The sequence below is a fragment of the Alnus glutinosa genome, chromosome 4 (assembly GCF_958979055.1).
Source record: "Alnus glutinosa chromosome 4, dhAlnGlut1.1, whole genome shotgun sequence".
NCBI classification, from domain to species: Eukaryota; Viridiplantae; Streptophyta; class Magnoliopsida; order Fagales; family Betulaceae; genus Alnus; species Alnus glutinosa.
Window position 1 is genome coordinate 21,341,765 of NC_084889.1, and position 26,690 is coordinate 21,368,454.

The following is a 26,690-nucleotide window of genomic DNA, read 5'->3' on the forward strand; positions in this document are numbered from 1 at the left end:
ACCTAAATATACAACTTTTCACCACCTTGTCTATGTGGCAAGGTGGTCCCCCACTTTATTTTATTTTTTAAAAATAAAAAAACTCTAAAGTTAGTAGGGGACCACCTTGCCACATAGACAAGGTGGTGAAAAGTTGTATATTTAGGTGGTAGTGAATCATTACTCAATAAATTAAGGTAGGGGACCACCTTGCCACATAGGCAAGGTGGTGAAAAGTTGTATCTTTGAGTGGTATTTAATCATTATTCTATATATATATATATATATATATATATATATAAAGGGACTTAAATTATATTTTTGAACTCCTAATTTTTATATTTTATTTAAAACAAATAATTCAGATAAAAACATCTTTAATTAGTTGTATTTTAGTTGATGATAAAATGTTAATTAAAAAATAATAAATAAAATCTCTTGATCGCATGAACCAAGGAAGGAAGAAGAAAGAAAATCATCCATAAATGGGGAGGCAACCACAAAATGTCAAAAAACAAGAGCGAAAGAGGCAAATTTTCCATAAAACAAAAAAAAAATTAAAACCCAAAAATTCCGGGGGGACCGCCCAAATCAAACGACAAGCAAACACACCACTTGGGCCTTTACTTTGCCGTGAAAGCAAAGTTAAGAGAGAGAGAGAGAGAATTTTAATAGTAGAAGTCTAGAAGAAGAGCTTTAGAGAGAGATAGACAGAGAGAGAGAGAGAGAGCAGCAGTTATGCGTTTTGTTTTTATGTTCATCAAAGAGAGAGAGAGAGAATAATAAATGTATGCCTTTCCCTCCTCGCGCTCATCGAAAACTGAGAGCCAACTTCCAGCTTTAGAGAGAGAAAGCGATTGTCTCAGGGCTTATCCATATAATTTTCCTTTTATTTTTTTTCCTTTTTTGCTTGTAATTCAAAGTTGCCATCTCTATCTCTCTTTACCCGTTTTGTTTTCTGGTGGGGTGGATTGAAATTGGGAATTTTCGAGTTGTGAATGATGAGCTGGAGGAGAGTATTGAATTCCGTACAGGCCGTAGCAGCCCACAGCCTTCTCTTGTGCTTCACGCTCTTGCTCGTCCTCAAGCTCGACCATGTCGTCTTCTACTCCTGGTGGTCAGTTTTTCTATATATTTGCATTTGCATTTGCATGTGAATGTATTTTCTGTTTTGTATTTGGTTGTTTTTTGTCGGTCTTTTTATTTGTGGGTGTTTGGTTTTTATTGGATTCGGTTATGGATTATGCTTGTTTTCCAGAGGTAGCGAGGTTAAAAAACTCTCAAAATTTTATCAAAATTTTATGGGTTTTGTTTGAGGTTTCGTGTGTGAATGTATTTTCCATTTTGTATTTGGTTGTTTTTTCTATTTCAGTTGGTGTTTGAATTCGTGGGTGTTTGGTTTTTAGTGGATCGGTTGTGGATTTTGATTGTTTCAAAAAGGTAGTGAGGTAAAAGTGTCAAAATTTTATGGGTTTTTTCTGAGGTTTAGTGTGTGTGTGAATGTATTTTCCATTTTGTTTGGTTTTTTTTTTTTTAATTTTTTTATTTGGTGTTTGTATTTGCCGGTCTTTGGTTTTTATTGGATTGGTTGTTGATTTTGATTGTTTCGAAAAGGTGGTAAGGTGGAAAAGTGTTCAAATTTTATGGTTTTTGTTTGGGGCATTGATTTGGTGAAGCAACTCGTTTTTTTTTTTTTTTGTAGTAATATGTCTCGTAAAAATGGTTTGTGGTCAGTTTAGTTGTCCCCACGAACCTATGACTTTCTTTTGGGAAATAAATCGAGGAAATGAATTATGGGACCTACAGATTAATCATTCTGTTATTTTGAAAATGTCGATGTTTATTTATTTATTTATGCTGGAAAACTTGCAGCCGATGTGCAAAATATCTTTTTCCTGGTTAGATTTATTGTGTATTTGGTTGGGAAATAAGTGCATCGTCTTTATACTGGCAGTTATAATGTAATTGTGTTTAAACAAATTGGACAAAACTGTGGAATCAGAGAACATATATAAATTAAGAAACAAGTTAAACGAGCAAAATATGTGATATAATTACGATTAGGAATGTTTGGGGTACAATTGATAATTGCTACAAAAAATTGCATTGAATTATATACCAGAGCTGAAAAAAATAGGGTGCTAGTGTAACTTACGAATCAGAAGAACTCATCCTGACATTGTAAAAGCATAAGAAACAAGATTGAAAGGATTGGGAATTATTAGTGTCTGGTCTTTTGATGGTTACTTGATAGTGAAACTAAGTTCATAATAAAGCTGTAGGTAGTTACCCTTTTTCATTTCGGGGTGGGTTTGAAGGTTTGTTGGGTTTGGGGTACTTTTGTTGTGAGAGTTGTTATAAAAAAAAAAAAAAATTAGTTTACTTCTCATTGGCCTTAAAATTGAAGGTTGAAAGTAATCTGCGCTGGATTGTGGGCCTAATGGTCCTAGAGTTTAGTATTAACACTAGAACTCAGGGGAATTAGCCTCAGTTATTTTCTAGTTTGATGTGCTGGTGGTTAATTTTATTTGATCAGGAATGCTTATGTTAGGAAGGATGGTATTATATCAAGATAAAGCTTGAAGGGTTTTGAATTATACACTCAATACTGGGAGATCTTGAGTGGTATATCACTGGGTTAGGTATGTGGTGAAATTCGGTTTCTCCCTTGTTGGATAGGTTTCTTTTTCTCCAGATTCAAGGACATGTTTAAAAATGCAGTTCAAGGAGCAATGCCCACACCAATGCACTTCTTCAAGAATATTGGAGTCTGATTCTATTAACTAGGGGTGCTTCTCCTCATAACAGTTAAAATATGAGGCTTTCTCATCAATCATTCTTACAAGTTTGCTTGTTGTGGTGAGAGACTTGCTCAATGTCATGTTGCAAAGGTTGTGTAACGACCTAGGAAAAAAACACTAGCTATATTTGCGCTATCACCGCAAAATGACTAGTCAATTTGGAGCTTACCTAGAATCTCTTATAAAGCAGTTTCACTTAGTAGGTAGGCAATGTGAGACTTAGTATTCATGACTATCCCACTTTATATGGGCTACTACCCATTTTGCCAATGACAAACCCTCCATCGTCAATGCCACGTTATGCGATGCTCTAGTACCACATCACCTGGCGTTATTAGGTGGGTCTGATGCCATTTGTAATGACCCAGGAAAAAGCGCTAGCCATATCTGCGTTATCACTCCGAAAGAGTAACGACCCAGGGAAAAATGCTTGTCACATTTGCGCTATCACCCCAAAAAGACTTGCCAATGTGGAGGTTCCTTAGAATCCCTTATAAAGCTCAGTTTCATCTAGTAACTAGGCAATGTAGCACTTAGCACTCATAACTATCTTTATAAACCATTCATTTTATGTGGGCTACTCCTCATCTTCCCAATGTGAGATAGGGGTGTTACAGGTTGTATTATATGAGAAACTGAAACTTACCCAAAATACTAGAATCAACATAATACCAAGGCATTTGGTAGTTTTTAGGCTTTATATATATAACATATGTATGTATATTGTGTGTCTGTGTAGGGACTCATTAGAAATTGGCAAAGCGACCCAAATTGATGACAAGATAAATGGGAAGGATTGGATATATTGAATTTTTATATGATATTTAGTGAGTCAATCAGGATAATCATATGATTATAGCTAATCAAAGTTCAGTTTTGTGGAAATTTTAGCCAGAAGGGCAAAAAGCTTGAGGTTAAAATCTAGATTGGGATTGAGTTTTACAAAATTGCTAACTGAGAAAGAGAAGTATTTTGGTATCTGGTTTAATAATCCAGCAATAGGTGGACGGTCTTTATAAAAATTGCCATTGAGATTGAGCTGACTGGCAACCCTATTCAAAGTTACAATGTTTAAAACCATACTTTTAAGTTCCATGGTGGAGCCTCACTGTTGGTTTGAAAGTAGAGTGGCTAGAGTGATCCTTCCATATGATGTAAGAGTGGGTCTCTTTGATCTTGTAGGGAAGATGATGTAAGGACGGATTCGAATCTGTCTAGGACTGCCTTTGGTTGGGTCTGGGCTCTGTTTAAGTTATGAAATTGGGGTTTTCTTTTTATAATGAGGGAAAGACTTTAGGGTTTATAGACTGAATTAGGGTTTGAAAAGATTGAATTTTGATGGATGAAAGAAGTTGGAAACTAGAGAATGGCTTGCTATAATTTTCTGGCAGCAATAAAGGTTGTGCTTTTAAGGGTGTTTAGAGTGATGAGTTGCAATCTGAAAGGTAGAATTTTTTTGAACTTAAAACAATTTAGAAGGAATCTAATTTGGGTTGTACAAGAAGAACAGAAAGAGAAAAGTTTTTGGTTGTTCAGGGGTTGTGAACAAGAAGAACAGAAAGAGAAGTTTTTGGTTGTTCAGGAGTTGTGAACAGGGCCTATGAACAGTAACAGTGCATCAAAGAAGAAAGAGAGCCGCACTAGGCCAAAATGCTTCAATGCTCAACACTCAATATTCTACTAATCGAAGCCTGAATCCTTTGAATATAATGAGACATTTATAGACTCATTTACTCTTATTTAACCTACAAGAACTAGGATTTTTTCTTTTTTCTTTTGAGTGAACCGGGACTCCTTATTTAAGCGGTAAACTTAAAGGCCTTAGAAACCCCAATAAATGACTTTTAATACTATTAGAATAATAATGATATTTTGATTAATTATAAAAAATACTATTAGAAATTCTAATAGCCCTAAAAATAAAATTATGTGCAGGAAATTTTGAAATTCCAGATCTGCCTCTCCACATAGAAATACATTCATAAGGCATCGGTTCAATTTATAACCTGTTTTATCCCTAAAAGCTCTGAAAGAATATAGATAATGCTTCTATTGGATTTCTCATGATGACCCAACACATTAAAAGCTCTTAAGCTGCAAAAACTGAAAATTACTCTAAAAGAAGCAACTTGACCTTTCTTTCATGGCTGCATCAGATTGGCCCATGGTCAATGGGTTTCTTCCACTTTTCAAAGATTATGGGAAATTATTGGGGGAGATTTAACAGGGGCAACTGTGGAATTTCCTCCCTGAAATCATTACTAATAACACCTGCTCACATTTCTTGCCCTTTTCTTTAAAGGAGGGCCAACTACCAGTAGTTTGGTGCCAAGCCTCTCTGAAGTGATCTCACAAAGTCTTTCTGTGTTGATTAAAGCTTGTGGTTATATGGGGGTTCCAAATTTTGGATGTTCTGTTGATCGCCTGACCAACATTTAAGACTAGAGAGTGGGTTGAGAAAGGTTTAGATCCACTGCAGCAATACTTAACTTGTTTGTTAAATTACTAATTGAGGATTAACTTGTAGATTTCCTGGGTTTATAGAAAATTTATGATTTATTCCAGTAATTAGCATGAGTTGTAATATAGCCTAAACTATGTTGTATGGGATGGTTGACAAAACAGGCCAAAACTGTCTATGGAATTTTATCTTCTTGAATATAATTTTTGAAGATAACTGATGCGCTACTAATTTGAGTACCTCAAGAAAAGAAATGACATTCTTGTAATCCAAAGCTTATGATACACATAAGTTGTGTATAAATGTATTTAAAAATCTCTCCTTCTTGTACTTATATAAAAAAAAATAAAAATCTCTCCCTCATGTCAACCCCCCCCCCCCCCCCCCCCCCCCCCCCCCCCCGGGCAAAAAAAAGGTTTAATTACTAAATCTGTTAATTTCAATGTCCAGGATTATTTTTTTCCCGCTTTGGATATTTCATGCAGTTGTTGCCCGAGGACGATTTTCATTACCTGCTCCGTCTGTTCCACATAATCGTCATGTATGTCATTTGCTTCTCTACAATTCCGGAAATTATTTTGTGAGACTGATTCGTATATTAGCTGTGTGACTATTAAAATCTCAAATCTATGATCAAGATCTGCAATTGTATGCCACTAATATTTCTCTTTCTTGGACAGTGGGCACCGTGCCATGCCATTGTTGCGACACCGTTTCTTATTGCATTTGAGTTGCTCCTTTGTATATATCTTGAGAGTTTTTACGGTAAACAGCTGACACCCTAGCTTTTTAGCTAGCCATTGGGTATTGACAACTGGTTCTAATACGGTTTCTTTGTTTTTATTTTTCTTTTCATGCCCTGGGAATAACTTTGGTTTTTGAGTTGTTAATTACATTAATTCATAATCGTTAGTTTTTTTCAATTATCTAGCTCCTAAGCTTTATATCATGTGATTGATTCATTGTGCTAGGAGGCTTTTAATTCTTATCATGATGGCAGGAGTTCAAGTTCTTAGAGTCTCAACTTATTAATGCATTACTTTTCGTACAGTTAATGGTTCTGCAGCTGTAAACTTGAAGATTGTCTTTCTTCCCTTACTGGCACTTGAAATAATTATTCTGATTGACAATTTCAGGTATTTTCTTTCTCATGAATTCTCTTTATTTTATTTTATTTCATCATACTTATTATATACTATTCCTTCTTGAAACAGAGATCATAAATCTTGCTTAACTCACCCGTTCTAACATATAGTAAGTATAGAGGAAAGCAAATGGTATTGTTTGGCTTTCATCAGATGCACATCTTAGTTCATTTGAGTTCATTTTTGTTGAACTTGAATAGAATACTGAGTTATTGATACATGCTGTTGAATGACCTTGGCCTGTTATCTTGCTGCTGTTTCTTTCTTTGCCCCCTTTTCAATTCCAAGGATTCATTCTTGCAGACCCTGAAATGAATTTCTTTCATTTTTATGCAGTTTGTCGTGCAGCATATATTACTCCTAACACACACTTATAAAATAGAAAGATATTCTGTTCAAATCCCTCTATACATGGATAACAGCATTCAGTAGTCTGCTATTTTCTAGTTTTCCTGAGTTTTTGGATTTTTGTTATTCTTTTTCTCCATATTAGGGGTTTCTCTTGTATATTTTGTGTATTAAGGTTGCGCCCCTCTGCCATATTAATGAGATCGAACTACTTATTAAAAAAAAAAAATAGAAAGCTTAATTGTCAAAAACTGAAAAAAGGATGATTTGAAGATAAAATGAGAAGTTTCTATTTTTAAGAAAGGAGAATTTTTTTTATGATAAGTTATTTTTAAGAGAAGTTTCTCTTTGGAGCTTTGTCCTTACCTTATTTGGGGTCGAGTGGGTTATGCCACGTACGGTGTTGGAGTTGCTGAGTTGTTGGGGGGCGGCGTTTGGGGGTGCTCTAGCTATTGAAGCTTGGCAGTTAGCTCCTTTATGCTTGCTGTGGTGTATTTGGAGGGAGCGGAATGCTAGGCTATTTGAAGATGTAGAGACATCTATGGTGGAGCTTCGGAAGCGGTTGCTCAATACTTTATATTCTTGGATAGCGCCCCATCATAGTTTGAGTTCTTTTACTTATGTAGAATTTTTAAATTTATTCCCTGCTCATCCCTGTTAGGGGTTCTCTTGTATACTTCCCGTGTATAAGGGTTGCGCCCCTTTGCGCTTTTTAATATAATTGCAATTACTTATCAAAAAAAATTTTTAAGAAAGGAGAAGTAAATTCTATGAGCCATTTGATAGAGAAGGGTAAATGGATTACAAACATCTGTAATTGCAGTTTTTTTTTAAAGATTTTCCTACATTAGGAATTTGGTATTATGTCTGGAAATGAAGACGTGGCTGATCTAAAACTATGGTTGCTTATCACTTAATTAAAAGGTATAAATATAGTTTGAAGGTATATAAGATTAAAAAGTTGTCGATTTTTATTTATTTATTTATTTTTGTCTTTACAATATATAGTAAATATGTTATGTTCCTATTTACCATTATGAGTATGATATGCGGAGAAGTAAATGTCCAATCAAAATGCCGCCTTCTGCCCCTCCCCCAGTTATATTCTCTTGATGTTCTGAATCCATTGTTTAAATGGCAAAAAGTCTTAGAAATATAGAACATTGATTAAAAAACAGTGAAATTTTTTTACTTCTATCAAACTAAAAAGCATGATTTTAATATACACTGAAACAACTGTGGCTGCCTGATATATAGCTAGTAACTACTATGAGTAACCAATAACAGGTACACGGGGTTTTGAGTTATCAAGTAAAAAGTAACTGGTAAGCAAAATCTTACTGCTAGCTTCTAATGGATGGCAAATTTCAAGGAATTGTAAATGGAAGAAGGTTGTCAATTGTTGGGTAAGCTTTCTGTCAGGCAATGATTCTCATTGAACTTAACAGTGTGCAATGTAAGTTAATGGTGGAAGAGGAACTTGAAGTTAGAGCATTAGATTTGGGAACAATCCAGAGCAATGAGCCCTAGAATTTAGAAGTGACTGAGATACAAGTTTTCAGTTATTTAATAACAAACACCAGGAGTTAAAATCTTCAACAGTGTCAGAAAACCCAAGACTATGCAATTGGGGAAAATTTAAATAAATTAACAACCTAAAAAAATAAAAAATAGAAATTAAAAAACTATCTGGTGTATTGTAGAGAGATTTAAAGATTTAATGTTGGTGAAGCTTTGCAGGAAACTTTGAGCCCTTTGCTGAAATTCCATGTTAATCCCTTGCCCTCCTCTTTTTTGTCGTGTGTTTTGGGGTACTATTGCTTGAATGTTCAAATGGTTACTGCTTTTGGTGTTTTCTAGAAGCTAATTTCATATCTAACTGTCATCACCACAAACAGTTATTACAAAAAAGAATGCATTTCGGTTTTGCTTGGCATTTGCCTCACTCATAAAAATAGAAGATGGCGTGGTTGAAGTGACAGCTTGTTTAGTAAGGTTCACACCTTGGAAGAATTGTGCCACTTTCCTTGAACCCTGGCTTGTAATTTCTTCATGCCATCTTCATTGTCTATAGAAACAATGTTGGATGCTGTAAATGTTTTTCCAGGAAGAAGAATATGTATGGAAGAGTTCATTGTCTTCCGTTCTTTATTTGAGTGAACTTGTCCATCCTGGGTAATGATTTCTTTCCTTTGGTTCTATAAGTTCTTACATTAAAAAGTGAACATATTCGGGAGGTGGCTTTTAATATTTCATGAAACAGTAATTGTAGATTATTGCTGGAACAACTAATTTCTATCCCTTCCTCAGCCTCTTTTTGACCATTGTTTTCTCTTGCATACTGCCTTCTTTCTATTTTTATTTATTTTTTTGGCTTGGTAATTAATTCGTGCACCTGACAGAATTTGAATTTGCGGCCAAACTCGCCACCCCATACTTGTGGGTGCTAAAAGTGCCATTTGGTCCAAAGGCACTTTGTCACTTTCTCTCACAAGTCACTTTCATACTTGCACTTAAATTTCAATTTATTATCATGAGTTTATTTTGAATTAGTATGCTTCAGGCTTTGTAACTGGTATTAATTTCTTTCACAGAATGTGTAGGGCTCTAATGCCTGGAGATGAAGAAAGCATGAGTGATGAGGCTATATGGGAGACACTTCCCGTAAGTCTATTGAACTAGTTGCTTAATTGTCTAAGGCTTGCCTTATATTACCTATTAATGATTAATTGATTAAAAGTCATATGATTATCCTGATTGCTTTAATATATCTATATGTACTGTTTTATTTATTTTAATTAAGAAAATCTGAATTTTTTAAATGAAGAATAAGATGACAAGAATATTCTGAGTTAGACCTTGAGAATTTTTGACATCTTGGAGATCTACAAGCTTTTAAAATCAATTTTGGAAGAAAATAAAATTAACTAATAGAAGTTTTGTAATGGACTATATGCAACATTATAGATATTTCGAAAGGAGATGATGTGAGAAACAATGTGGTTGGCTTTTTTTTTTTTTGGATTTGGGAGAGGGGGGGGGGGGGGGGGGGTGGGGGGGGGTTTGAAACAGTGACCTCTTGTAGGCTTAAAAAAATTGACTGGTTGTTTTATTTGAAGCATTTGTATTGAGACTATTCTAATGAGTCTGCAAAAATGATGTCATCCAAGCATCTTGTCAACCCTTTGTTGCTGGATTCTTCTGCTCCAAGCAAGATGCAACCTTCTTCTTTTTTTTTTTTTTTTTTTTTTTTTTTTTTTTTTAGTTTTTGGATCCAATATTGGGTAAACTTTGCTTGTATCTAAAACAGTACATAAATATTACTGACAAAAAATTACTTTTTTTTTTTGTTAAATTTTTTATAAATAATAATTTAATAAAAAACGGAAGGTGTCTATAAGTACACAAGCAGTACAAACAGAGGTTCCAACCCAAGCCGTCAAACCCAAACCCCACAAACCCATAACCTGACAAGCCTTCAAACCCAAATCCCACAAAACAACAAAACCCAAAACCCCTTGATGCCCTCAATGCTAGACAGCCTTAGACTTGCCTTTCCCCCGCCTAGAGGAGGCACCCTTCGCCTCGTAATTAATGGATCATTCTAAATTTAGAAGCTCCCTTTTGCCCTTAACCTTCCGGGGGTAGACACTGTGTTAGAGGGTCCCTTCTGCCCTCAAATCAGAAGCACAAGGCCCTCCCCTATCCAACCCAGAGATAACCGTAGGAGCGGATGGAGGACAGACCATACCTGAAGCTATCATGCTCGAACCCATGACTGTCGGCGACCGGGGGTTACGAAATCCACGCCGAAGAAAACTTATTGCCTGTTGGGGGGTCCCCCCATCACTGTGCCGCGCCATCACAAGAGAAGAAGAGGCTGAAATCTGAGATTCCGACGTTATCTGTAGGGGAACCGGCTACGAGCTTGCATCTACGGTGCCACCAGGCTAGACCAACTGCCAATGTAATCTTTGGCAAATCCTTTGACAACACCATTGGCGACACTAGAGCTGGGTCAGACCTATCCCTGATCTTGGGGCTGGGCTTACGAGGTCGTTTGTAAAGTAAGCTGAACCATGGGCTTAGACTTCCAGTTGGGCTTTTGTACTGCCAAAAGGCCCACTGGGCACACGATCCAGCCCTAATTTCAGCCCAAACCGCACCATCTCAGCCCAAAATGAAGCCATCACTCGGTCCAACTCGGCTAACCCCTTCTCGAAGCTTCCCTTCCATGCCCAAAGGAGAGAAAATAGCGCCCCCTTGCTCTGAACAACCCTACCCCCATTTTCAGCACCTTGAGAAGAACTGGCTGAAGCACAACCAGACCTGTCTCCAATGAGTACACCCAAGGGGGTTGATCTAGTGTCTGCCTATGCCTCCTTCGCTGTGGCTCAAGAAACACCCTAAGCCCAGGACCAGGACCGGAAGAAGAAGGTCCTCTCATGCCTTCAGCTTTAACCTTGCTAAGCTCCCCATAAAATCTACTCCATCCTTGCCCTTCATGACCTTCTGACAGCAAAATGAACACTCCGACATCCCACAACTTGAGCTGCCACCTCGAAAAATCTCTTGACCTTGTTGCCTCCCCTATTGACGGTGACGACATTAGAAGTCTCTCGGGTTGTTCTGGTGAACTCCTCGGCTTCTGACTCTGCAGCACCTCTTCAATTGCCTTGATCAACTAGGCTACACACCTTGTTCCCAAGGAGACAACCCTAGCAAAGCCTTTCCTCCTTTCCTCTAGCTGGAGCTTTGGCTTACCTATTTCCACCGAAAAGGAGAAGGACTTGGCCTCCATAGAGAAGTGGTTCTCCATACCCAACCTCACGCGGCCTACCCAGAAGAAGAATGCTTCATTGCTGAAGAAGATGAACACCTAGACCCAACCCCTAGCAACGAAGAAACCCTCACAATATAAATTGAACAGACCGAAGACGTTCCTCCATTGCAAAAGCTTGAACCTCGCAAGTTGGCCAAGCATCGATATGACGAAACTAAGCAGAACCCTAACGTGACGCGCCTCCACGTGCCACCGCTAGGGTAGAAAGAGAAAATGAGAATCGAGAGTAGAGGAGAGAAGAGAGAGCGTTTTTGAAAACAGGAGAGAGGAGGGAGCAGAACCCTTATTAGATCATGGCCTACTCTACATTTTTCAGGCTGCCTTCCATTGTTGTGGCTCTCTGCAGAGAATGAGAGTAACATGAAGGGAGAGTTCACTCCTTATTCCTGTGGGAGTGGCTAATTGCTTGGAAAAACTTTAGAGGGATTTCCTTTGGGGAGGTATTGGAGATGAGTTTAAATTCCATCTGGTTAAGTGGTCTACGATTTTTTCATCGAAGATTTCGGGGGGGTTAGGAATGAGAAATATGATTCAGTTTAATATAGTCTTGTTGGGTAAGAAGCTATGGCGGTTTGCTATGGAAAGGGATGCTCTTTGGAGAAAGGTGGTGGATATTAAATATGGTAGTATGAGGGGTGGTTGGTGTTCTAAGGAGGTTGGGGGTCCTTTTGAAGTAGGAGTGTGGAAATGTATTAAGAGGGGTTGGGATGCTTTTGCAGCTCTTGTGAGATATGAGGCCGAGATGGTTCTAGAGTCTTGTTTTGGCATGATGTGTAGTGTGGAGATTTACCTTTAAAGCTTATTTTTCCAGAATTGTTTACTATTGTGTGTGGTAAGAATACATGGGTGGCGGAGAATATGCAAAGACAAAAAGGTAACATTTTGTGGAATATTTTGTTTACTCGACCAGTACATGATTGGGAGGTGGAAGTGGTCTCTAGATTTTTGAGCAGTTGTATTCTTTTAAAGTAAGGTATGAAGGAGAGGATAAAATTTGTTGGATTCCTTCGCGAAGGAAATCATTTGAAGTTTTATTATATGGTATCATCTATTCCTATTCATTCTTCTTTTCCTTGGAAGAGTATTTGGAAAGTTAAGGTTCATCCAAGAGTGCCTTTCTTTGTGTGAACGATGACTTTAGGGAAAATTCTAACTTTGGATAATTTATGTAAAAGGAATATTATTGTGATTAAGTGGTGCTATATGTGTAAGAATTGTGGAGAGTCCATTGATAATTTGTTGTTGCATTGTATGGTTGCCATAGAATTGTGAAGTATGATATTGCAGCTATTTGGTGTTGCGTGGGTTATGCCTCGTTCGATGATTGATATGTTGGTGAGTTGGAGGGGCAAAAGGGCTACCGATTGTTAGTGCCGATTTGGAGAATGGCTCCGTTGTGATTGATGTGGTGTCTATGGAAGGAACGTAATGTACGTAGTTTTGAAGATTGTGAGACTGATTCGCTTAATTTAAAGAAGTTGGTGATACAAACCTTGTTTATGTGGAGAGTGGCGCTACATTCTATGTCTGATTGTTCTTTTTCTGATTTTTTAGGTTTGTGTTCTTCTTTCTCTTTGGATTAGGGGTATCATGTATACTTTGGGTTGTACCCGTTTGCGCTTTTCTGAAATATACTCTACTTATCAAAAAAAAAAAAAAAAAAAAAAGAATACCGATGTGGAAGACCTCAAGGCTAATCTGAAGGACGCTCGATCCCAACTTGAGGGTTCTAGGGCTCAACTTCACAATGTAGGAGCCGAGCTAAAGTCAGGTAAAAAAAAACATTGAGACAGTTGTTTTGTTAGAAAAATGTAGCATTGGTCAACATCTGGGACATTTAATGACTTTCCATTGGTATTTAAAATGAACCTGTTGGTTAAATTTTGGAAATGACGGATGATTTGGGTTTACATCCTCTCTCCTATGCTTTATAAGAGACACATTTCTGGATATTAACTTTAACGTTCATGTATCATGATCACAAAGTTGGGCATTTTTTGAAATGTGTTGGTTTGTAATATCAACTGCTGGTTTAATTTTGGTTGTGAACCTGTCTAGCATTTCTGAAAACAATCTGGCATCTTTCCTTTATGTTCTCTTTAAATAGTTTCTCACTGATTTTAAAAATGCAAATTAAAAAAGGACTGAAGGATTTGCCAATTTATTGATTGTAGCACTTTTGGGTTGCAATCTCCATGGTCTTCTTTGCTGCTGCTACAGTCTTCACGCTCCTAAAGCTATGTGGTAATTTCTCTTACTCCATAATTTTCAAACATAGCTGCAATACAATGCACTATAATAAGTAAAGACTAAAATTGTTCTTCTCATAAGCTTTATGTTACAGTCTCCTGATCTGTTGTGCTATTACTGCCATATCATTTATTGGATAGCACTATTTTAATGGCCATCTTAATCTACTTTATATTTTTCTTGCTTGGAATTCTTTCTTGCAAGACCAGACCTATTCCTTTTATAGAAAAGTAATATTGCTAGATTGACAGGATATCCTGATTTTTTTTCTTTTTTATTTATTGTACACTACCCAGAAAATGTTGCTAGAGAAAATGCAGTTGACTTCTTTAGGAAAGGTAAGGCTGATGAATTAAGCACCACTAGTAAAATGAAGCAAATTTTGTATCATGCAGTCTTCTCATAAGAGGGGGAAAAAGAGAAAAAAGGAAAAAGAAAAGAAAGAAGGCAAAGTCTTCGTTCTCTCTCTGAGATTCGTTGTATGGATACATCCATATTGTATCTGTATCCTGTGCCTATGTGTCAGAGAAGCATCTTCTTGGTTAGGACCAACTAGGGCTGATCACCGACCGGTGTGATTGGTTTTCATGTTGGTCTGATGACTGAACTAAGGCTGTTGGTCATTTTTAAAACTGTATGTCAAGCCACACTGATCAGTGTTCCCAAACTGAGTATTCACATGCCGTCAGTTTGGTGGGGGTTTGCCAGGTCGGTTTGGGCCCTTTTGAGTTTTGAGTTCTGGTTTGGTGCATTTGTGCTTTAAGTTCAGTCATTAAATCGGGACCAAACCTGTGCCGATGTTTTGTTTGAGCGTTTTGAGTTTTGAGTCTTGAGTCCTGGTTTGGCCGTGTCCCGGATACCGTAAGTTGCCTCTTTCGTCGGACAGAAGGCCTCTAGTCGTACTCAACCAAGACCATGGTCCACTCACCATTTTCACATTGGGTTTCGACTCTGAATGGTAACGCGCTCTCACGCGCTGGACAGCAGCTTTCCGTTTCTTTCTTTCGAACTTTCACCTTTATTTGGTTTAGCTCAAGGAGTACTAAAAAAGGTGCTAACGGCAATGGGACTCCTGCGGGTAATGAGAAGCTTAAAAAATGAAGCCAGCCCATAACCATTGAAAAATCGTAATGTAACTAAAAAAACCTGCCCATTTCTAACAAGGAAGTTGCACTTACATATATATAATATCTAAAATGTGGATCCAACACCAACACTTTGACTCTCTACTTTCAAATTGCTTTCTCAGGAATAAAACTCCCTCCATGCCCCCCCCCCCCCCCCCCCCCCCCCCCCAATCCAAAACCAAAGGTTTCCCATAACTTAGCTCAAACTAGATCCCTAGCATATGATTAGATCCATAATATAATTGTTGTCCCCTTCCCAGCTATTCAATGCCATCTCCTCTGCTCCTTCAAATCTAATTAGAGCAATCATTTTTTCTCTTGCAAAGCAACACAACAAATATTTAAAGCCAGGGACATACGCAACCTCAATTTTTATTTCTCTTTTGTCCTTTGACAATGGTGGTGGAAGCATAAACATAGACAACACAACGAATGTGCAACCCTGGATTCGATGCAAGCGCAAAAGATTTAAGTCCTAGACGTCTCGGCTACCCCATCAAGGGATGAGTGTTGATGATGACCTAAGGCACAAGAGTGGATAATGAAAGAGAATATTAATTAAATAATTAAATTCACAATTTCCTATCAACTTAAGTTTTTAGGACAATTGGTGTTTTTACATGGTATTATAACAGAAGGTCTGAGTTTGAACCTTTCACAGTTGCCCCCCCCTCCCTTTAGTTAAATATTCCGTATGTTGGACCTCACTTGTTGAGAAAGAGTTTGAATTCTACATGTGAGCGAGATTGTTAGAATATTAATTAAATGATTAAATTCACAATTTCCTATCAGTTTAAGCTTTTAAAACAACTGATGGTTTAACAGAGAGAAACTAAGGTTGAGAGAGGTACGATGAGTGACAATTGATGTTGAGGTTTCAAACCGAGCATTGAGCCCGAGCCGAAGGCATTGGTTTCATTAAATGGAAACACGTTGTCGTTAGAGTAGGTTTTAAATAAATCAGTATGTTCGACAATCCGCTTGTTTAAACTCGATTCTTGATTGTAGAAACCCGCTTGATTATTAAGTGACACATCCAACTCGCTTTACGAAACTCGATTAAGCTTTGCGAGCCTAGCTCGTGTACACACATTTATGTGTTTATAAACTTATACTAACTTAACATTAACTAACATATTAAGTTATTAACTAGTTGGTTAATGTATGCTAACTTAATAATACTAAGCAACTAACTAATTATGTAAGCATAGTTAAGTAGTTAACTATAGTCTATAGGTCACTTTGATTTAAAGAAAAAGTATATACTAAATAAGCGTAGTATAGTTAGTTAGTTACTTAGTAACTAACTATACTAAATAAAAATTGTATTACTTATTAATTATAATACTTTGATAATAGTATTACTATGAATGTATGTATCAATGTGTGTGTGTGTGTGTATACATATTATTAACATATTAACTAGTTACATCATAAACTAACATATTAAGTTATTAATAGTTTTTTTGATAAGTAATAAGCCAATCTCATTAAAAGCGCGATGCGCTCCTTAGTACATTGGGAGTATACAAAATGAAACGCCTAACTAGAGGAATGAGTAAGAAAATCAAGAAAGCTAAAAGATAAGGAGAACACATAAGCCGTAGTCCTAAGATACAAAGTGTGATAGAAGGAGGATAAAAGTTCCTCAGGGGTCTTCTTCACGTCCTCAAAGCTCAGGTTATTTCTTTCCCTCCATAAGTATCAAAAGAGGCAAGTGGGCGCCATTTTCTACACCGTAGCACTCCTTGGCCGGACTGAAGACCACCAACAAGCAAGCAGATCGATAACCCGTCGTGGCATAACCCAAGACAACCAAAGCGACTGAAAAGAGAATACCACAAAGCAGAAGTCACATCGCAATGGAGAAGAAGATGGTCCATGGATTCCTCTGTCTTTTTGTACATGCAGCATCTGTTTATCACGATAACATGGTGCTTCTAGAGATTGTCCAACGTGAGGATTTTTCCAAGAGCCGTCGACCAAGAAAGGGAGGCCGCCCTTGAGAGGGCTTGGGTTCACCCTACACACTTCTAGGGAAAACGAGTACTTATAGGACAAGTCAAGGAGTGGAAAAAAGACTTGACCTTGAATAGGCATTTTTTAGAAGGGACCCACCAAAGCTTGTCTTCGCCGCCTCTTTTAACTATAATTGAATGCAACATCTGGAATAAAGAAGCAAAAAATTCACCTCCAAATCATGCGCTTCTCTAGCAAAGCTCATGTTCTATTGCTTAGAACCATTCAAAATCTCTAGGTTATTTGCAACAGAAGTGTCCTTCGCAACGGCTATACCAAACAGAGTTGGAAAAGCTACCTTGAGAGTTATATCCCCAACCCACAGATCGTGCCAAAAGCTAATCCTGGTCCCATCCCCTACTTCGAATCTGGTGTAGCCTGAAAAAGTCTCCCAACCTTTTCTAACATTCTTCCATAATCCCACTGCAAAAGCTCCTGCAGGAACATGGGAGCACCATCCGCCCCGTAAACAACCAAATTTGGATTCCACCACAATTCTCCACTAAGCATCTCTCTTAATATCAAAGCGCCACAATTATTTACCTAGAAGAGCACGGTTGAATATTCTTAAGTTACGAATACCCAACTCTCCCACATAGATCGAAGAGCAAACCTTAGTCCAGCTAACAAGGTGATATTTAAGTTCTTCATCAATCTCATAGAAAGTCTTGTTAGAACTTCCCAATGCGATTAGCCACACTAGCAGGGATGGGGGAAGAGGAACAAAGTACGTAGGTAGGTTGGAGAGTGTGCTCTTAATAAGGGTGACCTTGCCACCTTTGGAAAGATACATCCGTTTCCAATTGGCCAACCGACGCTCCATCTTTTCCACATGACATCCCAAATACACTTTTCCTTGTAAGAAGCCCCTAGCAGAATACCAAGATACTTTAGGGGCAGAGAGGAAGTCCCACAACCCAAGATGCCAGTCAACTCACTCATGTTGTCCACGTTACCTACAGGAACCAAAACAGACTTGCCCACATTAACCTTTAAACTAGAAACAGCTTTGAAAAATAAGAGTAGAACTCGAAGATGGCCGAGATGATTAGGATTGGCTCCACAAAAAACCAAAGTATCATCCGCGAACAACAAGTGAGATATTTACCGTTGGAGGCCTAGAACCCACAGAGAAGCCTAAGAGAAAACCTTTATCAATAGTAGCAGTGATCATTTTGCTCAAAGCCCACAATAGAAGAATACCACCAAACGCCTCGCTAGAAGGAAGGTAGCACCAGCTAGCATGAAGACAACCCCACAAGTTTCTCACAATATTGATGGAAGTAAACTTAAGTTTAGTTTTCTGTAAGCAAATAATGTTTGCCTTCCACCATCTTAAAAGATTTATGACTTTTAACCGCTTGTCAACTTCGTTTATTCCTCTCACGTTTCATGAAAGCAATTTAGGCTTCATAAAAATCTGTGAGCCCTCACCTTTTTCGTACCACGTGAAGCACTGCCACTATGTGTATCATACTTTATAGAGCAAAACAAATTATCCACTTCTCTTGAAATTCTTTTTCCCGCCTTTGGGGAAGAACCCCAATCCTTGTTTCGCATTATTGGCGATAATAGCCGCAAACAAGGCCGATAATTGTTCCTCAAAACCATCGCACAAGAGTACCACGACGTGCCTGAGCTGTTCGACTAACTGAAGAATCCATTCAGAGTCCCTCAACCCATAAATTTTTTTTGATAAGTAATTTCAAATTCATCAATAAAGCGCAGAGGGGCGCAACCCTAATACACGGGAAGTATACAAGAGCGCTCCTAAAAAGGAGGAATAGGTAATAAATTTAGAAAGTCTACAAATGTAAAAACACCTAGGTGGCAAAGACTAGACGCTAACCAAAGAAATAGCGTGTTAAGCACACGCTTCCTTAATACTACCATTACAGTCTCTACATCTTCAAAAAGCCTTGCATTCCGCTCCCACCAAATGCTTCACAAAACACAGTGAGGAACTAACCACCAAGCTTTTTTAGCTAGGCCATGCCCAAAAGACGCACCCCAAGTAGTCAACAAATCTAGCACCGTTTGTGGCATGACCCACTCTACTCTAAATAAAGAAAACATAAAGCTCCAAAGCTCACGGGCGGTGTCGCAGTGAAGTAACAGATGATCAATAACCTCCCCCTTCTTTTTACATATACAACACCACTCAATAACCACAATATTCCTCTTTCGCAGATTGTCATGGGTCAGTATTTTTCCTAAAGCTGCAGACCATACAAAGAACGCCACCCTTGTCGGAGCCTTAGCACACCATATATTCTTCCACGGAAATGAAGGGCCTTCTTTCCTACTAAGCACTTCATAATAGGACCTTACTTCAAATAAGCCCCTTGTAGAGGGATTCCAAACTAACCTGTCACCCTTTCCTTGTCGAATCGAAGTGGAGTACAACTGCTCGAAGAAGGAAAGCACCATCTCCATCTCCCAGTCCTGGAGTTGCCGCGTAAAGAGAACATTCCAATGAATATTTCCATTATGAATTGCCAATACCCCTTACGATTAACTGTTGCGTAACATAACAATGGGGTGGGCTCCAACTTCGCGTAGAGCTCCACCTCCAAGTCGGGACAAACTAAGCCTAGCTCCTTTCCATTCCCTCCAAAGTTATTAATAGTTAGTATATAACAATATAATTATGTTGAATAGTTCATATATGTAACACCCATGTCTCACATTTGGAAGATGAGGAGTAGCCCACATAGAGTGAGTGATTTATAAAGACAGTCATGAGTGCTAAGTTTCACATTGCCCAGTTACTAGGTGAAACAGGATTTTACAAGAGATTCTAGGAAAGGTCTAAATTGACTAGTCTTTTTGGGGTAGTAGTTCAAATGTGGCTACTAACACATTTTTTTGGGTCGTTATGGTATATAAGTATATAACTATATATATAAACATATATATGGCACATCACACATGGTTAATAATAATTATATACTATACGTATACTATAGTTAATTAATTACATATAATATACTAGACTTGTTACTTTCTCACATTATTCATATACTATAGTTAATTAATTACATATTGTTAATTTTTACCTATAGACTAGTTTTTTTGATAAGTAATGTAAACTTTTATTGAAGGCGTAAGGCGCTCTTAAATACACATGCCGTATACACATGGAGTTTTCTCAAGCCCAAAACCCAAGAAATAGCGAAAAACACCCATAACCCAACCCACCCAAAGAGCCCACAACCCCAACGCCCACAAGACAAGAAGCCCAAAACCCTCAAACGATAACAAGTGCGAGCCTTGCCTTCCCACACCTATATGATACTCCCTTTGCATCATAGTTAAAGGGTGGTAGGGAAAAAATCACCCATAGGGTGCGGAAAATCTCCATCCTCATCCCAAAAATTTCCATCGTCCCCATCACTAACCACCATCTCTGAAGACATATCAAATCCATACTTCTCGGAATGAGAACGTGATAAATTGGTAACACCAATAGCTATTGGAGGAGGACAACCCTGACCTGCAGAAGAACTCGGCTCGAGAAAACCCCTCCAAAGAAAATCCACATTAGCACTCGACGCCGGGACTAGGGCAACCTTCGGCGCAGTCTGGGTTATTGACACCAATTTCATAGTATCGACTGGCGTAGCACTAGTTGTCGGCACCACGATGACAGAAAGCAGCACTGGTGGTGCAACGCACTTCCTCGACAATCAGACTATCCTCATCTTTATGTATTTATATTATAGATAAATGTATAGAGGTTCACAAACTCGGGCTTGAATTCCGCTTGGATGACATATTAAAAAATTTAACAGCCTAGCTTGAGCTTGAGTTGAGCCAAGCTTGTCGAGTACCCGGCTCGGCTCGAATGACATTCTCAACAAGCTCAAGCTTGAGCTCGAGTTTGCCTGAACTTCCAATGAGCCGAGCTTAAACACACATTATATTCCGGCTCGAGCTTGAATAAGCATCTTCATAAATGAGCTAGTCTTGAAATTCTAGAGCTCGGCACGGCTCGATTACAGCCTTGTGACACTTAGACTATCAAAATTTGATTGATGTTGGTTGGCTTCTTCAACACTTTGATCAGCCCTAGGACGGATTAAGTTTTTGGAACTTTATGGTTGGTGCCTTCAAATCATGATCTCAAAAAGAAACACTTTATTGTTACTAATATGATGATGCTTCACTCCAAAACTTGGTTCCACGCTTCAAGTGTGGAAACTTGTGAGGCTCACCATCCTTTTGGTGAAATTTGTTATTGACCAAACCTTCAATTTCCATGTAACATGAATGGAAGAAATTTATGTCACCTTCAATATCCGAGAGTCATGAATGGAGGAATCCAATTCTTCGTTCTTTCATTAATGGAGTAGCTTATCATAGGATAGAAATAAATAGACAATTTTTCATTATGCGTTAACAATAAGAAAAGTTTGTAGGAATATTATGCTCTAATTACACTGTATCTAATTTTTAAGGTGTTACTGTCATAATTACCAATTGCCATGTTGTGTTCTTTTGTTTTTATTTTTTCATTTTACAGTCACTGCTGTGCCGTGTCTTCATTTATTTATTTTATTGTTTCCCTGTTGAATACCTTGTGTGATTGTAGAGGATTTCTCCATAGAAGATTTTTCTTTATTGGAATTTCTAAATTCTTGAACCTTACTAATTTTTGGTGGATTGAGAATCCCTGTTCAGGACAATGGTGGGTTGCTGTGGTTTCTCACATTTTTTATGACTTCTGCCTCTGTCATTACTCAATTGTTATACTCCTGTATATTATTTAATTGAGTTCACATGATGTAGCAGGTGATGTAGGCGCTCTTGGCTGGTGGGACTTATTTATAAATTTTGGGTATGATTAATGTACTCTAATGTCATTTATATTGTTTAATATGTACCTTTTAGAAGTGTTTCCTTAGACATTGGTACATTAATGCTTATCTTCAAGGTTTGGAATGAAAAATAAATTCTGAACCTTTTCTTTTTCAGTATTGCGGAATGCTTTTCCTTTCTTGTTTGTACAAAGTGGTCTAATCCGGTGATTCATAGAAACTCTCGCGCAAGGGAAGCTAGTTCATCTTCTACAACTATTAGGTATATTGACTGGAACAATGGTTTAGTAGTTTCTCCAGAGGAGGATCAACAGCAAGATAGAATGTGCAGTCTGCAAGACATTGGAGGCCATATGATGAAAATTCCAATAATTAGTTTTCAAATTCTCCTGTGTATGCGCCTAGAGGTATGTATTTTTAAGTTGTGGCAGTGCCTAGTCTTTGGGATATCTTATCAATAGACGTACATTGGTTTCTGATTTCAGGGAACACCTGCTAATGCTAGGCATATACCACTGCCAGTTCTTTTCTCTCCTCTTTTCCTACTGCAAGGTGTAGGTCTCCTATTTGCTGCCTCTAGGTTGGTGGAGAAAACTGTACTTTTACTTCATAGTGGAGCTGGCACAGGATTATATTTTCGATTTTCTGCAAGAGCTCATGACTGCTTGGGGTTCTTGCACCATGGTTCCAGGTAATGACTTCTTTCCCCTCCCATAAAAAAATCTTGAATAGGCAGGACTGTGAACTTACTGAATCAATAATGCAAAAATTGACTGATGCAAGTGCTATGGATTCTTAATCTGAAAATTTTCAACAACAGGCTACTGGGTTGGTGGTCAATTGATGAAGGCAGTCGAGAAGAACAGGCCCAACTATTCCAGCAGGGGGCTTCTGGGTTAGTATTCTTTTACTTTTGCTTGCTATAATATTTGTAAGTGCACATGCAAATGTTATAAATGTGCTTTGGTTGCATATGTGAACATATGACTGAGTGACATGGTTTCCTTTCTTTTATGTAATAATTTTTTTTATTAAAGATAAAAGAATTAATAGGCAAAAACATAATTTAACAATAGATGCAAAATCATTGAAATTAATAAAAAATTTCAGTAAATTTGCTGGTGTAACACTCCAGAATATTAACATATTGCAGCAACTAATTGACCAACCCCCCCCACCTTTTTCCCCCTCTCCTGGAGGCATGAAGATATATGAATTAGAAATGCTTACTTTAGGAAAAGAAAAATTATTCTGTACCAAGTAAATTAGCTTTCTGATGCATGCCTGGCATTTTATTTTATTTTTTTCCAGTTTGGATATGTTACGTACCTAGGGTATGTGACAAGGGCATTCTTGGAATTATATCTATGTCCCTCATTAAGTGAATAAAAGATAAAGAGGGATTATCAATCCCTTATTTCTTTCCTAACCTAATGGGATATAAATCCCTATTTATCTTTTATTCACTTAATGAGGGACATAGATATAATTCCAAGAATGCCCTTGTCACATACCCTAGGTATGTACAGGATAACATATTCGAATCACATTTCTAATGGCCTATCTATTTTTATTTTTTGAGTTACTCTCATGTATCTGGTCCTTTATTTTCCTTGATTTGCCATTAGTCTTTAATAATAAGGAATGCTTGTGGTGACCATTTCCTACCAGATTTTGAGAGATTGGTTACTTGCAGGAGCATGCCATTTTTCTACTGAAGATTAAAAAAAAAAAAATGCCACTAGATAATGTCATGTAATTTTTGTCATTGTCTACTCCCTGTTCATTGTTGTCATGTTCTTGACCATATAGTTTCATGCAAATTTTAGTGTCAATGGTAACGTGTGTTGGATATTTTTAAATTTTGGTTATTGAGAACTTGGCAAAAATAATCTTCTAATTTGGATTTTTACAATCACATGAAGACCGAATATGAAAATGGACTGTCCTTATTTCATGTATCATATGTTCATATTTAGAACATTATGATACAGCTCGAAAGTGCAGTTGTTCCCCTTCTGCCTGTGGGTGTGATTATATCTTTACTTTCCATAGAAATTCAAAAGGTTTTTGTTACGTACCTAGGGTATATAACACGGGCATTATTGGAATTATATTTATACCTTCTTTAATAGAATAATTAGGTTAGGTTCTTAAATAAGGTAAGAGTGTATTGTCTTTAGGAAAGAATAATAGATTATTATTATTAGGAAAATAAGGAGTTTTGCTCATAAAGCAATATCTCCAATAGGAAAGAAATAAGAGAATTAATTATTGTCTCTTGGAAAGAATAATAAGGAGTCTTGCTCATAAAGCAATATCTCCAATAGGAAGGAAATAAGAGAATTAATGACCCCATTAGGTTTAGTAATATTTATGTAATATTTACTTATTTATCGTTTCCATATTTTCAGATTTGTAACCCTATAAATAGGGTATTGAAGAATGAAATGATAAAAAGAAGAAAATTATTATAATTCAGCTCTTATAGTTGATTAGGAGTTTTTTAGGGTTTCTCGAATAATCCTAACTTTAGGAGGCCCAGGGTACCTCGAATACCCTACTATCCCACGCACTTCCCCATCCAAATTATACACCAATCATCCCCCGTTACGGAGGACCGTAACAGTTTTGCACTCTGCAAGTCTTCTGATCTTTGTACATTGGTTCCTTGCCACACAGGTATAACACTTTCTGTGGCTATCCACCTGAGATTGTGAAGAAAATGCCTAAAAAGGATCTTGCAGAGGAGGTGATCATAATTCTCTTGGCATGTATTTGTTGTTTGTTTCTTTTGGCTAGAATAAATATTTCTTCTCTATATGCATTTATAGATATATGCATACGCATATACATTTTTTCATAGATGGTAATACCTATAAATATGTAATTAAATTTCGCCATTATTGCTATCGCTTTTGTTTTACCTGTTTTCATTACTAAATTTCAGCAAATTCCAAAATTATAAATGACACGACTACTGTTTTCATTTGTGTTGTATTTATGATTCATTTATCTCAGGTTTGGAGACTGCAAGCAGCTCTAGGTGAGCAGACAGAAATCACAAAATACAGCCAACAGGAGTTTGAAAGACTTCAAAATGTAATTTTCTTATCCTCGACTACTAGTTTAACAACAATGCGGAATGATGTGAGCTTGTGAGTTTGTTAAATTTTTGCATCCAGAACCATTGTTTTCTGACTGGTTTGAATTTTTCTGTTCTTGGACAATTTAGTCTCACCTTGAGATTTAGTTTGACCTAGATGCAACTAGGATTTAAAGTTTACATATGCTAAATACCTATATTTCATTTCTAGAGTTTAAACTTATATACATTCTGACAAAAGATTCAATTTTTGTAATGTATGAGTTTCAACTATAGGCGATTATAAATATTGGATTAATATGCATGGCAACATTTAGTTAACGAGCATCTATGTAATTCAGAGTTCTCACATGCAGAATTTTTGTGGCCTTGTTCTCTAACTTTTGAGAATACAACTCCAATTTTTATCTGTAGCGGCTTAATTTGTTCAACAATTGTTAAGATTTTAGGAAGTCATGTTGAATTAAGAATGTGCATAATTTCTACGCAGACCGTATGAAAAGTTGAGTGTGCAACTGAATGAAGTAGGGAAAATGGTGGTGATAGTGATGATAATGCCATAATTAGCCAAAATTAAGTTTTGGTAATATGGGCATTGCCTCATGTAGGACATTCGTTCAAGCTCGGCATCTAGATGATTTTTGCAACTTGAGAGGTTTTTACTGGAAAGTTCTTTATAATTATTTCTGTTTTGTCCCAAGGAAAACTATTCGATTCGAATTTAGAAACTTAATTTGGAAGGAGTAAAACATGAAAGGTAGTATTTATGTAATCATTGCCATATATATATATATAGTGCAGTGGGTGATAACATTTGTAACTGTCATCATAAGGGGCGTTAAAATGAGATGTGCAGAAGGTGTTTTTGATGAAAATGATTGATTTTATATGTCCAAAGTCCATACTGGTACACCAAGGCATTCATCGTTAAGTGCAAACCAGTCCCACAAATATTGGTGTGTTGATTGGTATTTATCATTCATCTGAAAACAAAATGTACTGTGAATGCATCCTCAATTACACAACTTTTACCTGTCAAATTGGAAACTGATGACTTGGGATGTCATTTATGCATGGGTTCATTGAGGCATCCATGCATGTTTTCATTCTAGTTTGTTTGAGATCCTCTTCATTCCGAATTGCTTCTCCTCCACCTTAATGCATTAATGTTGTCCTGTTGCGCTGGCCAGGAAAAGGTTTTATGTAGGGTTTGCTTTGAGGGAGAGATTAGTGTGGTCCTGCTTCCATGTAGGCATCGTATCCTTTGCAGGTAGCTGTTTTTTCCTTGATGCTCCTTATTAACATGCAAACTTCAGAAAGCTCAATCATTTTTACTTTCTTCTTCTGGAATGGTTTTTATTGTTTCCTGATGCATTGCAGTTCCTGCTGTGAGAAGTGTAAAAAATGCCCAATTTGCCGCATCCCTATTGAGGAGCGCTTGCCTGTATATGATGTTTAGGTTTTAACTTAAAGAGCACACAAATTGGAGCGCATAGAGAAGGTCAAAAAAAGAAAAAAAAAAAAAAAGTGACGGAGAATGTTTATAACAGTTTCACACTTTTTACTGAAGACTTGTACAATAGTGAGTGTTGCTTGTGCAAGTTAACATCACAAGGATTAGGTTGATACAGGGATTGCAGTTGCTATAACTATACTAAGCTTGGTTAGCTTTTTTTTTTCAAAATATTTTCGCCCTTTTAAATTGTAAATATACTAAAACTTTTGGAGGGGGAAATAACAGTTATAGCAAGTTGTAAGTTCTTCTCATGCGGTTTAACAGCAATTGTGTTG

General features: G+C 37.3%; 1 protein-coding gene across 2 annotated transcripts; it reads left to right on the plus strand.

The window, feature by feature from the left end:
* Positions 1-652: 652 nt before the first annotated feature.
* LOC133865495 (uncharacterized) lies at positions 653-26,664 on the plus strand. 2 transcript variants are annotated; one of them, XM_062301917.1, is made up of 14 exons: positions 653-1,096; positions 5,692-5,782; positions 5,922-6,006; positions 6,293-6,377; positions 9,329-9,398; positions 13,752-13,821; positions 21,765-21,813; positions 21,951-22,200; positions 22,279-22,484; positions 22,614-22,688; positions 24,476-24,545; positions 24,815-24,895; positions 26,090-26,169; positions 26,280-26,664. In XM_062301917.1, exons 1-14 carry the CDS (start codon positions 978-980, stop codon positions 26,356-26,358), a joined length of 1,410 nt encoding a protein of 469 aa, XP_062157901.1. In that variant the 5' UTR covers positions 653-977; the 3' UTR covers positions 26,359-26,664. The 2 variants fall into 2 exon arrangements, with proteins under 2 accessions (XP_062157901.1, XP_062157902.1); XM_062301918.1 differs by having other exon boundaries at positions 655-1,096; positions 21,768-21,813.
* The last annotated feature ends 26 nt before the right edge of the window (positions 26,665-26,690 follow it).